Source organism: Natrix helvetica (assembly GCF_964273705.1).
Source record: "Natrix helvetica genome assembly, chromosome: 6".
NCBI classification, from domain to species: domain Eukaryota; kingdom Metazoa; phylum Chordata; class Lepidosauria; order Squamata; family Natricidae; genus Natrix; species Natrix helvetica.
Genome location: NC_138553.1, coordinates 74,537,922 through 74,550,397, shown reverse-complemented (window position 1 = coordinate 74,550,397; position 12,476 = coordinate 74,537,922). Strand labels below are relative to the sequence as shown.

Sequence of the window (12,476 nt, the reverse complement as noted above, 5' to 3'; positions counted from 1 at the left end):
ACTCTTTTTATATGTTTATGTCTATGTTTTGCTCATTTATATCCATTTATTTGTGCCATTTTTCATGTGTTTTCATATTTGTTTCTTTGTATTTGTTGACAAACAAACAAACAAATAAATAAGAGTTGGAAGGCACCTTGGAGGTCTTCTAGTCCAACCCCCTGCTTAGGCAGGAAACCCTACACCACTTCAGACAAATGGTTATCTAGTGATGGAAATGCAAATATTCACTACCAACTCAAGCAGAGAGAAATTTTGCTCTCATCCTAGGTTTCCCAATCTTGCCAACTTTAAGATGTGTGGGCTTCAACTCCCAGAATTCCCCAGCCAACTAAGAGATGATAGCTTGGGAATCCTGGGAGTTGAAGTCCATGCATCTTAAAGCTGCCAAGATTGGGAAATTCTGCTCTAATTACTCATCATTTTTAACTCAATAATAGCCATGCTAGCTTTTTGTGTTAGATCCTTGATCCACAAGAGATATTGTGGCTCCCCATTTCTCCAGCCATTATTTCTATTTTCCTTTTATCCATTTTTGCACATTAACAGCACAACAGAAAGTGTATATACAGATTTTCAATTCCCTCCCAATGGATGGAGAATTAATTCTTATAGCTTAATTGGAAACTGGGGTTCTTAACTTAGGGTCCAAGTACCCCAAAAGGATAAATTTCAGGAGGATTTTGAACTTGGATGGGGGAATCACCTTTATTTTAATTATCCTCTGCAGCATTTCATTCAAGAAGAATCCGGTCAGCAAAGTAATTTATGGCTACTAGACTTGAAATTTTTTTAATTTCAAGAAATCTCATTAATATGCCTTTAAAAAAGGCATGAAATTGATTTAATAGATTAATAGGGAAGCTTATTACAATTCCAATATGAATCATAAGCCCACATATTAATTATTGTTTTAAGCATTTATTAAATGGAAAATAACTATTTTGTAGAGACAGGAGAATATGTCTAGTCACAGCATAACAGATACGTTTGCTTCTTCTTTATGGGTTTGTTGGGCCCAGCAACTTAAACCCCAAAATGAGATAAGGGTTTAAAACAATGTCCCTGAACCTTAGCCAATCTAAGATGTGTTGACTTCAACTCCCAGAATTCCTCAGGCAGCATTGGTATTCTGGGAATTGAAGTCCACATATCCTGAAATGGCTAAGGTTGAGAAAGAATGGTTTAGAACAGTTATGGTTAACCTTTTTGGTGCCGAGTGCCCAAAGCACGTGCTTGAAACCCCAAAATGCAATGGGAGCGCCTCTCTGTGCATGCACCCCTGGCCCCCCCTCGCCCATTTTTGGCTTCCAGATTGGTGCAAGCGGCTTTCCAGGCCCAAAACATGGGGAGGGGGGGACCGTGCATGCGTGTGAACCCCAGAAATGCAATGTGAGCAGCCCCCGCACATGCTTCCCCCACATGTGCCCTGCCCCCTGCGCATGCATGATAGAGACTCAAAGACCAGATGGCTGGCGGGAGGCGTGCCTGCATGCACGTTGGAGCTGGGCTGGGGGGACAGCTGGCATGCCTGCAGAGAGGGCTCTGCATGTCACCTGTGGCATGCGTGCCATAGGTTTGCCATCACAGGTTTAGGAAGACAGAACCATTCAAGAGAGGGTAGGGTTGAAGTAGCAAAGGTTCCTACCATTCCACCTATTATATAAATAGGCTACCATTCCACCTATTTTTCTGTAAACTCACATTTATAAAAATGGACACCTTTGATCACTCTATCATGACCTCTTTTGACTTCGATGGCACTGTCATGATTTTTTTTAAAAAACCATTTCCTACATTCAACCAGAATTGAGGTTGAATCAGGACCATAGAAGAATGCCTCCTGGAGTTTGGCCTGTGGACATCAATGGAAGTTCTCCAGCTGTGTTTGGTGCTAAAGTAGATGAATCAACCTGCCGGTTAAAACGATAACAACCAATCCACCTTGATGTGAATAGAAGCAAATGATGGATTGATGCATGATCAAGAGATTGCAAGCTATTGTAATTGCTATTCAAGGTTTGCAGCCAGCTGAGAGTCATCTGCTAACCTCAGCAATGTAGCTCATTGAATTTCTCTTCTCATGCCCAAATACAAATCCATAATAGACCAACAAGAGAATAATTAAACCTAACAATGTCTATCAGAATGTCTATCAAAACTGCCGCCCTTCGTTTTGGGCATGAGTTCTGTCTGTTTGGCATGCACGTATTTAGATGCAGATTTCCTGGCAGGCAAATGCATGGGTGGGGAAAATATAATTGATTACATTCTTGTCTGTTTCTGCAATGCTTGCAAAATTACATTGCAACTGGCCAGTCTCCCCTCCCCTCTTACACATAAGCAAGAGTTCTGTTCTGAGAATATATTCCATGCCTTCAGGTTTTCAATGTGCAGCTAACAAATTTGAGATGGAGATAAGTGGTAGGTAAGCAAGAGGTAAGACAATCTTAAATGGCATCATCTATAATCCATCTTGCAGTCAAGTTGGATAATATAAATATTATAAACAATACACAGACACACAGTGTGTGTATGTATGTATATATATATATATATATATATATATATATATGTGTGTGTGTGTGTGTGTGTGTGTGTGTGTGTGTGTGTGTGTGTGTGTGTATTTGCTTTACAACCCCTGGTATGCCCAAATATGGGAGGGTATGGCTAGCTGATGAGAGTTAAATAGCTTGAAATAGATCTATACTAGTCTCTATTTATTTATCAGCACAAATGCAACACACACAGATAGATAGATAGATAGATAGATAGATAGATAGATAGATAGATAGACAGACAGATAGATAGCGCTGTGTCTGTGTGTGTTTTCCAGCATAACTCTGGAACGTCTCAAGCAATTTCAACCAAACTTGATACACAGATGACTTACTCTCTGGAAACAAATATTGTGGGGTGTGTGTTCTGTTAAGATACAGCCTGTTGTGCCTTCAAATGGCTTCTACCGTACTGCCATAAAATGGCTTCTAGTGTACAGCGCTGTGGAGTTGCCATGGTAACGGCTTCACAGTACTCCACAAGGGGGCTCCCTCTGGTAAGGGGGAAAATCCAGCATTAGAAATTGTGGCAACGTTCATGGAAGGAGGGTTGGAATAAATAAATACCCGGGCAGCGCTAGGTTATCAGCTAGTAATACCTAAAAGGCATTATGGAGCTGTTCCCTAGTGAGGGAACAGGTTTATTTTAGAATGAGGTGTTGAAAACCAACTGGGATCTTAGGTTGGCATAAGAAACTGCACCAAGTGAGACACACACATTGTCCACAAATCTACCAGAGAGCTGACAGGCCGATATCTGCAAAACTTGGCAAGGAATCTCGGAGAGTCACGAACCAATTAAGCGAACTAATTGTCTCCTGCAAACTCCACTCCCCTTTCGCTCCTCTTTTATTTCCTCTGGGAGGGTCCATTCATCATCCATTTGTGGCCTTATTACTCCCAAGTCAACCCCTGTTCTTTAGCTGTTCCCTTCGTCTGGCAACTCTGCGCATGCGCACACTGGGAACAAGCTCAAGTGTGGGGGCAGGGGGGACAGGCAGTTTTTTCACTAGCGCCCCCAGTGGTATGAACAACCTATGGAGTGAGGTTTACTTGACCCAAGTTTTACGATCTGTAAAGGCAGTCCAAATTATGTTCTGACAGATGTTTTGGTGCTTATGGTAGCTTTTAAAACTTTTTTTTTTTGGTTTGGGTTATTTCGTTTAGACAGTAGATTCAATGCTATGAATTAAATATTGTGTTGTGCGTGTCTTGGCATTTTCTTCTGTTAATGTGCCTGTGCATTTTATTTACACTGCTTTATCCACTTTTAAACCACTTTATCCACTGGATGCCCTACCATGTGTAACACAAACATATTAAGATGACATTGATAGCGATCTTCTCTGGTTTCTTTTATTTAAAAAAAAAACCCACTCTGGACTCAGGCTCTCAACCAATCAGTAGCAAGCACATTATTTATTTAAATTAGTTTTACAAATTTCACTTGATTGGTGAAAGATATGTGGATGTACTGAGAATCATTAAAAAATAGTAGCTGCTATAAATCAATCAAATTCTATTATATATGGAACAACTTTTAAAAAATTAAAACCTCTTTTTTCTTTTTCTTTCTTTCTTTCTTTCTGTCTTCTTTCTTTCTTTCTTTCTTTCTCTTTCTTTCTTCCTTCCTTCCTTCCTTCCTTCCTTCCTTCTTTCTTTTCTCTCTTTCTCTTTTTCTTTCTTAGCCTATAGACACATTTTAACTTTTGAAGAGCAGGGTTTCGTTTTAAGGAATTGTTTGGAAGCCATGAAAATGGTTTTTAGCTTGATGAGAAATGTGGATTTTCTAATATTAATTGCCATTAGGACAGTTTCCTAATTAAGAAATCTATCAAGGCAGTAATGAGGCAGAAAGAGCGTGTTTAAATGACATTTCCCCCCCAACGTGAGCATTACACATGCATGTATGCCGGCTGAAACACCGATGTGCAAATATGAATGACTGCTGATTAAGCACCACATGGACTATTTTCAAGTCCCCAAATACCACTTTTAAGCTTAAAGTTGTACAATTTAAGTACAATGGAGATCGGTAAATAACATTTCAATCAGCAAGGCTCAAGTTCATCGTGCTGAATTTCTCTCATGGCTTTCATCGTGTCATGAGGTAATTCATTTTATCTGTATCCATCATGGTAGCTTGCCGTGAAGTCAGTTCATTTGGTCAACTGAGGCCTAGTAATATCCCAGATTTGCTTTTCTTAGTGTCCAAGCTGAGATTCCCTCCTCCTTTATAGTGGTTCCCCCCCCCCCCCAATTATCCCGTGCTCCCAAATCTTGCTCTTTCTGAAATAGGTCAGATCCAACTTGCCAAAGTTCAGCTCTTTTTGTACATTCAATCTCTGGCTATGACACCATGAGGTAAGAGTAAAAAACACCCCAAAAGCAGAGGCGGTATTCAGCCAGTTCTGACCGGTTCTAGCGAACCGATAGCGAAAATTTTGAGTAGTTTGAAGAACTAGCAAATACCACCTCTGGCTGGCCTCGCCCCCATCTATTCACTGCCTCCCCAGTCCCAGCTGATTGGCTGGGTCTTTTGCCCTGCACAGGAGAACAGAGCTGGAAAGCAGGTTAGAGGGGTGGGGAGGGAATGGAGATTTTACAGTATCCTTCCCCTACCACGCCTACCAAGCCACGCCATGCCCATGGAGCCAGTAGTAAACATTTTTGAATTCCATCACTGCCCAAAACGCTGTCCTTACTTAATTCCTGGAAAGGGGAACAATATAAGACAACTCTTAGTTCTTGTGTAAATGAAAGGAGAACTTTAGAAGTTAAGCCAGGAAGCAATGCCATCCAATCAAGAGGAGAATTGGGTTTCCTCTTATTTCTAGCCCATCTCGTTCTCACAGACGATTGACATTCTTTTCATTCCTGCTCAACCATTTCGATAAGGGTAAACTAGAATCTTCCAGCCACCGAGATCTGACAGAGGGGACTCCATGACTGCTGCGAGTCTTCTACGTGTCCCAACAACACAACTGTCTTCTCCTTTGAGAGAAGTGTAACACGGCAAGGGCTGCACAACAAGAGGGCCATTCTGAAAACTGGCCATGGCTGGGACAGCCCAGGCAAACAAGGAGGGGACTTCAAGATCCTTCTCCAGTGAAGTTGATGATGCCACCCTTGCTCGCACATGAGTGACTAGATACATGCATGTACATACAGGTATGTAAACACCTGTGCTAGTCTTAATTCATCATTCAACAGACCTGTGCTGTACTTGAGTGCCAAAGGCTGCCTATTTCTATCCTAAACTATCACACTGGGATTTTGGGGAAGTCATCCAAGTTCTACTCTACACCAAGAGCATCCATTGGAAGATTAACTGGCAACTGACTTCCTGCTTCTTCTACTTGGTTGACTCCTGCAGGAAAGGAGAATTCTGAGGAAGGAGCTACTAGGCAGTGAGCTGAACATACAAACTGGAAAAACACTGGGAAAGAAGACAACAATGGGAGGCAAATCACATCCCTAGGAGGAGGGGGCACCTATGAAGGACATTAAGGGAGGTTGAAGGCCAGAAAGTATCTCAGGCTTGTTATCCTTTGTGGTTCAGTTCAACCTGGATGCACAACCTAAGCTCCATCGCTACCCATAGCTCAGCCTGGTCACGGATGGACCTCAGTGTGACTTTATGAACCTAGCCTAAACAGATGCAACCTGACCACAAAGATTCAGTGGCCACCACCCTTTTCCCAAGCCAGGATTATCCTTATTTTCTCTGCGGTGAGATCATCCTCTTCATCTGGCTTGGAAGAGTAGGCAGAGCTCTTACTCCACGCACACAAAGCTGGCGGACTTGCACGACTCCTTCAGACCATGCTTTGCCTGCTCACATCCATATTGTATCCCGGAGAGCCAGAGCAGTTTTGGCCAAAATCAATGAAAATCCCATCCGAATCGGAATCAATCGATTCTAAAATCTGGTCCACTATGTTCTCAGGGCTGGCTGTGGGAGCAATGGCGAGTAAGTCTGAATCCCGGCCTAACTCAAAGGCCCTGGTTGGGTTTTCTGTGGGGTAGAAGAGTCCTTTGGATTGATCAGACACGCATTGCATCGAACCAGCCGAAATCCTCTCCTGTTCTCCTGCCGGCGGGATCTTCATGGTGAGCATGGAGCTCTTGGATCCATTGTCTGTGATGGTCGTGAGATTGGAGTAGCCCGGCATCTCACCGCAGGTCATTTCTGAAACCGAATGTCGTCGGATGCTGGAGCTGTTGGCAGTGGCGCCTTCTGTCTCATACTCGGCTACGGGAGTCAACAAAGGATTGTTGTAACTTTTGGATCTCACCACCGGATTCTTAGCAAGAATATCGCCCGATTTAGAGCGCCGAAAGAAGCGTTTTTCTGTTAACAAACACAGAGAACAATTAAAACCTTGACATTGTCCCTACCATGACAACTAACCCACCACAGAAGGTCTGTGCCCAGGTATTTGGACGGTGACTTCAAATGTGAACTTCCTTTTCTTACATTTGGCTCCATTTTTTTCCTGGCCACTCAACTCCCCTGTGGCTGTTTGTATGACTGTCTCCCTGTTCTGACCAAGGCTTCGCAAGAGCATGAAGCAAACTCCTGGTCCTGACAAAAAACCCTTTTTATTAATTTAAGGTGAATTCTGCTCATTCACATCCAGCAAAGTCTTTCAAGGGAGGATTTACAGTCACAGACCTTATCTGGTTTGGAGAGCTGCCAGGCCAATATCTGCAAAACTTGGCAAGGTGTCTCGGAGAGTCACAAACCAATTAAATGAATTAATTGTCTCCTGCAAACTCCACTCCCCTTTCGCTCCTCTTTTATTTCCTCTGGGAGGGGCCATTCATTGTCCACCTGTGGCCTTATTCCCAAATTGACCCCTGTTCTTTAGCTGTTCCCTTCTTATGGCAACTCTGCACACGCGCACACTGGGAACAGGCTCCAGCTGTTCATCTGCCTCACTGATGTCTGACTCTGAAGGCAGCTGATAACTGGCATACAGCTCTGGCCCCCTCTCTGCCTCTGACAGAGCCATCCTCAGAGCCTTCCCCAGACTCCAGGACAGGCCCATGTTCCTCCCCAATCTCCTCACTGTCCGAATCTGCTTCCAGCTCCACTGGCCTCTGACAGGTTATAACACTCCCTTGGGCATGAATCGAAAGGAAGTGTCCTCTTATCTTTGCGTCCCAGAACTTCTGTAGATCAGTACTGTCTACATTCCAAACCTTTATTAACTTTTGGGCTCTTCTAATAGAAGCTTGGCGTTGCTGTCTATTAGAGCAGGAATCATTAACTTCACTTTCTTATTATCAGTTCACTTGTATACGTTATCCTATTCTTCCATGAAGGAACACATCATTTTGGTAGCTTCCGATCCAGAAACTGGTGGTGTACAACATCCACACCATATCAGGAATTCTTTCAAGTTGGCCACGAGATGGCACTAGCTTAATACTTTACTTTTCCTGGAACAACGTTAGATCTTTGGTGGCTGAGATGTTTGCAAAAGGATGTAACAACAGACCATGCAGCCAAAGATTTAATGGAGAGGCATTTGGGGCTTTCTTCTCTTCTACATTCTCCCTTGTTACCTTCTGTTTCTCCTTACCTCATGCAAGCTACACGAGAAGTTAATACAAGTGTGTAGGTTTGTTTATATCTAGCACCTTGGAGAATCCCCGATAAAGAAGATAAAATTATCCCAAGAAAGAGATGTGTGTTCATTTATTATTATTTTTTGACCCCTCTTTTATTTCATACTCCCTCCTCCTGTCTTTTCCTCAAACAACAGCCTGGTGAGACAGGTTGAACCAAAACAGAGCGACTAACCCGAAATCGTACAGGGAATTTTTGTGGCTGATGATGATTAGAATCTGAGTTTCCCTACTCCCAGTCCCTACTTTCTCTGCTCCAATCTGATTCTTGGACTGAGGGGGAAAGATTGACCCAAAATCACCAGGGAGCCTCTGTGCCAGGGGTGGGTTCTGGCAGCCACTACTGCCGGTTCGCTCGTGGGTGCTTTGCGTGCACTTGGCTTCTGCACATGCGCAGTACAATAAAACTTGTTCTGCTCATGCGCAGAAGCCAAAAACAAGATGGCAGCACCTACAGCACTACCAGAACCAGTTCAGGAGCATGGTAAGCCTGGGTCACTGCAGGTTCCAGCGACCCAGGCCGCCAAACTACTACTGGTTCAGCCCAACCAGTCCGAACTAGTAGGAATCCACCACTACTCTTTGCCTAAGTAGAGATGAGAACCTGGGCTTTCTTGCTCCTAGTTCAATGCCTTTACCGCTGGCTCTTGGGCTGGGAGAGAGAGAGAGAGACCTTGGATCACACAGAAATTTTACAGGGCTGAAAGAGGATTGGAGCAAAGAGTTCTGCGTCCAATCCTCTTTCAGCTCTGTAAAATTTCTGTGGGACTTTGATCTCCTTGCTCTTAATCCAACACTTTCATCACTATGGAGCAGAGGTGGGATTCACTTACCTTCCCTACCTGTTTGCAAATGTGAGCATGCTTGCTTGCACCTTGTCTGTACATGCGCAGTGCATTATGTCAGAGCAGAGGGGGGGGGGAGCCTCCCGCAGCTGCCGCTACTGATTCGCCTGAACCGGAGAAAACCGGCTGAATAACACTTCTGCTATGGAGTATCCCTCTTCCATTTGGAAAGCCTACTTGGTCAATTCTACAGTCCGTCATCCTTCCTGGACAGAACGTTTACACTCCAGGCCCCGCAGAGTGATTTTCACCCGCTTGACAACTTTGAAAAGTGAAGAAGCAAGTGTATGGAATCAGGAAGTAGGTTCCAGGGTATTTTCTGATATATGTTAAGTATCTGATAAGTAAGCTACTAACTCTAAAGGTAGTTGGCCTGTAAATTCTGTAACAAGCCTTGGGAGACGAAGAATTGGGTGCCATATACCCTGTTTCCCTGAAAATAAGATCTCCCTGGATAATAAGCCCAATCGGGCTTTTGAGCGCATGCGCAAAAATAAGCCCTCCCCCAAAAAAATTGCAACACAGCATCAGCCACGAGGTGACCATGCTCGCCCCCTCTCCTGCACCTCAAAAATAATAAGACCTCCCTAAAAATAAGCCCAAGCGCTTATTTCGGGGGTCAAAAGAAAATAAGACCCTGTCTTATTTTCAAGGAAACATGGTATACAGGCTATCAGATTACTATTACACCGAATTAATAAGTTATTTTCTGTAGGTTTATCACTGTGCTGTTTAATTTTTATGGTACTTATTTTCAGGTGTGGAGGGATCTACCACTGGTGGCTGGGAGTCACATAGATAAAGAGGATATTCTGTCATTGGCCAAGCTCTAGAAGTATTACCTAAAATGCAGGAAGAGTGAGTGAGAGCGCCATCACTGGAGTACAAACCGTATGTCCCCAAGTACGGGGAAACAACCTTCTGTAAGAGAGTTTCCAACTTCAAGTAATCTTCAGTAACTCCTTTTGATTCATGAACACCCTGAAAAACCAAAAAGAAGAACACTGCTTCAATATTTTTTTTTAAACTGTAATCAGTATAACCTGTTGGATTGACATGAATGGAGGGTGAAGGTTTGGTGTTAGATTCGTTTGGAACTGGAGCTATTAATACCACTTTATAATGCCTTGGTAAGGCCACACTTGGAATACTGCATTCAGTTTTGGTCTCCACAGTGTAAAAATATATTTTTGATGTTATGATTGGCTTTCTACTATTCCATATTGATCACTAGTGGCAATTTTTATAGGATTGTGGAAATCCCTCAGGATGAAGAGGCCAAATTTAAACGGCACTTTAAAGGAAACAATCTTGAAAGCAGCAAGTTGAAAGACACACTATCAAAAAACAAAACTTCTCCACGTACTTCACTCTTTCATGACAGATATTTTAGGTGAGATGTTCAATATTGTAAGCAAACTGATTCCCCTCCGCCAGTTTTCATTCATTACGATATACAGGCATTTGTAGTAGTTTTGCTTCATTGGAAAACTATCAAATATTCTGGGAACTTTTGGCTGCTATAAAATGTGACACAAATTTTAAATGGCAATGAAGATAATTAATACATTTATTTCTTTGTATACACGCACATTTGTTTGGGCCTCCCAGCAATGTTTAACAGCCAGGGAAGCATCTTACATCACGTTGTCTCAAATGCTGTGTAATCTACTTTGGATGCCTCACCCATTTCCTAGAAGATAATTGAAAAGCTTCCCCAGCCAGTCTGGTGCCTGGAAAGCTGACTTTATGAACAACTCAAAAGTTTCCCATTCAGGAATGCCATTCCTTGGGGTAGGTGTTAATAGGCAGATGGCAGAAGGACCAAAAACCATGGGGCTGATCAGATCTGCCATTTAAGGGGAGAAAGACCTATTGGAATGGATGCCACATATCACGTGCCTTTTGAGTCATCGGTGCAAAAAGAAAAAAGAAAAAGTGATTTGGAAAGCAAGGCCCCTTTGATGTCTCTGTGGAGATTCTCAAGTCGCCCAGGTGATGGTTGCTTTTTCAAAATGCAAGTGGACTTTGTTTTTCCTGACAGACATTTTGCTTCTCGTCCAAGAAGCTTCTTCAGTTTTGACTGAATGGTGGAGGATGGAAGGATTTATATGATTTATATTATTTGCGGTCATCAGGCCATTAGCATTTTTTCTGAGAGTCTTTGGGGTTTATCTATGCCAGGGATGGCTAACCTTTTTGTCCTCGCGTGCCGAAATCACGTGCGTGCCCATACCCACAATGCAATGCACACTGGCCCGCATGCGCGCATGTCCCCTGCCCCCACTCATAAGCATGCTTCCCTGTGCATGCAGCGACCCCACTACGGCGTGTTTTGGGCCTAGCAGGCCTCCCTGAAGCTTTCTGCGACCAAAAACAGGCCACTTCCCCTACCCCCTGAATACACACGCAACCCCCCCCTGCCGCATGTGCGGCAGAGACCCGAAAATCAGTTGGCCAACGGGAGGCGCATGTGCATGCGTGGTGGAGCTGAGCTGGGCGATGGCTCATGTGCCTACAGAGAGGGCTCTGCCTGCAACCTGTGGCACTTGTGCTATAGGTTCGCCATCATGGATTTATGCCCTCAGGGTCACCTGAATAGTGCAAATGGGTGTGGAAACTTCTTGGAACTGCCATCTACATTGAGACTAAACAGTCCTCTCTCAACAGAGGGGGAGGGATATGGCACCACCTACCTCCTGTTTACAACACAGTCCTTTCCGCAGTTCCAAAAAGCTTCCTACACCCATTTGCACTGTTCAGTGGCTCTGAGGGCACAGGTAAACCTCCAGGTGGCCTCAATGACTCTCAGAAAGAATGCAAATGACCAGATGACTGCAAGGATCCTTCCATCCTCCACCATTTAGTCAGAACGGAAGAAGCTTTGGAAGAAAAACAAAGTCCAGTTGCCCTTTTGAAAAAGCACTTTGGGGGCCCTTTTGGTGTATGTATACAGTATATTATGTTTTTATGTTCCCATCTTCTATTCAGGAGCTCAAAGTGGCACTCATAGAGCTTCTTCCCCAGGTTTCTCAACTACAATCACTCTTTGAGAGAAGGGCTGCTCCATGTATCTCCCTGCTCCTACTACAGCACTTTCTCCACTCCTCACATCACAATGCTCTCTAATAGCTAAATCCAGGACAGCAGGAATAATAGCAATAGCACTTAGACTTATACACTGCTTTACAGCCCTCTCTAAGCGGTTTACAGAGTTAGCATATTGACCCCAACAATCTAGGTCCTCATTTTACCGACCTCGGAAGGATGGAAGTCTGAGTCAACCTTGAGCCAGTGAGAATCGAACTGCTGGCGGTCGCAGAATTAGCCTGCAATACTTCATTCTAAGCACCGCACCACCACAGCTTTTAAATAAAACTAGACAAATGTTCCCTCCCTCCGTCAAGGAAAGCATTAAAAAAGATATGTTCACTTT

General features: G+C 43.6%; 1 protein-coding gene across 4 annotated transcripts in view; it reads right to left on the bottom strand.

Annotated features, from left to right (window-relative positions):
• Nucleotides 1–3,948: 3,948 nt before the first annotated feature.
• Nucleotides 3,949–12,476, bottom strand: part of PRR5 (proline rich 5) — an 86,242-nt gene continuing 77,714 nt past the window's right edge. For 3 of the 4 annotated variants that reach the window (XM_081957038.1, XM_081957039.1, XM_081957037.1), the window contains 2 exons: nt 9,883–10,021; nt 3,949–6,912 (listed from right to left, as the gene is read on the bottom strand). In XM_081957038.1, coding sequence (XP_081813164.1) covers nt 6,377–6,912; nt 9,883–10,021 — 675 coding nt within the window. In that variant the 3' untranslated portion in view covers nt 3,949–6,376. The remainder of the gene's footprint in view (nt 6,913–9,882; nt 10,022–12,476) is intronic. The other variant, XM_081957040.1, reaches the window with a different exon arrangement.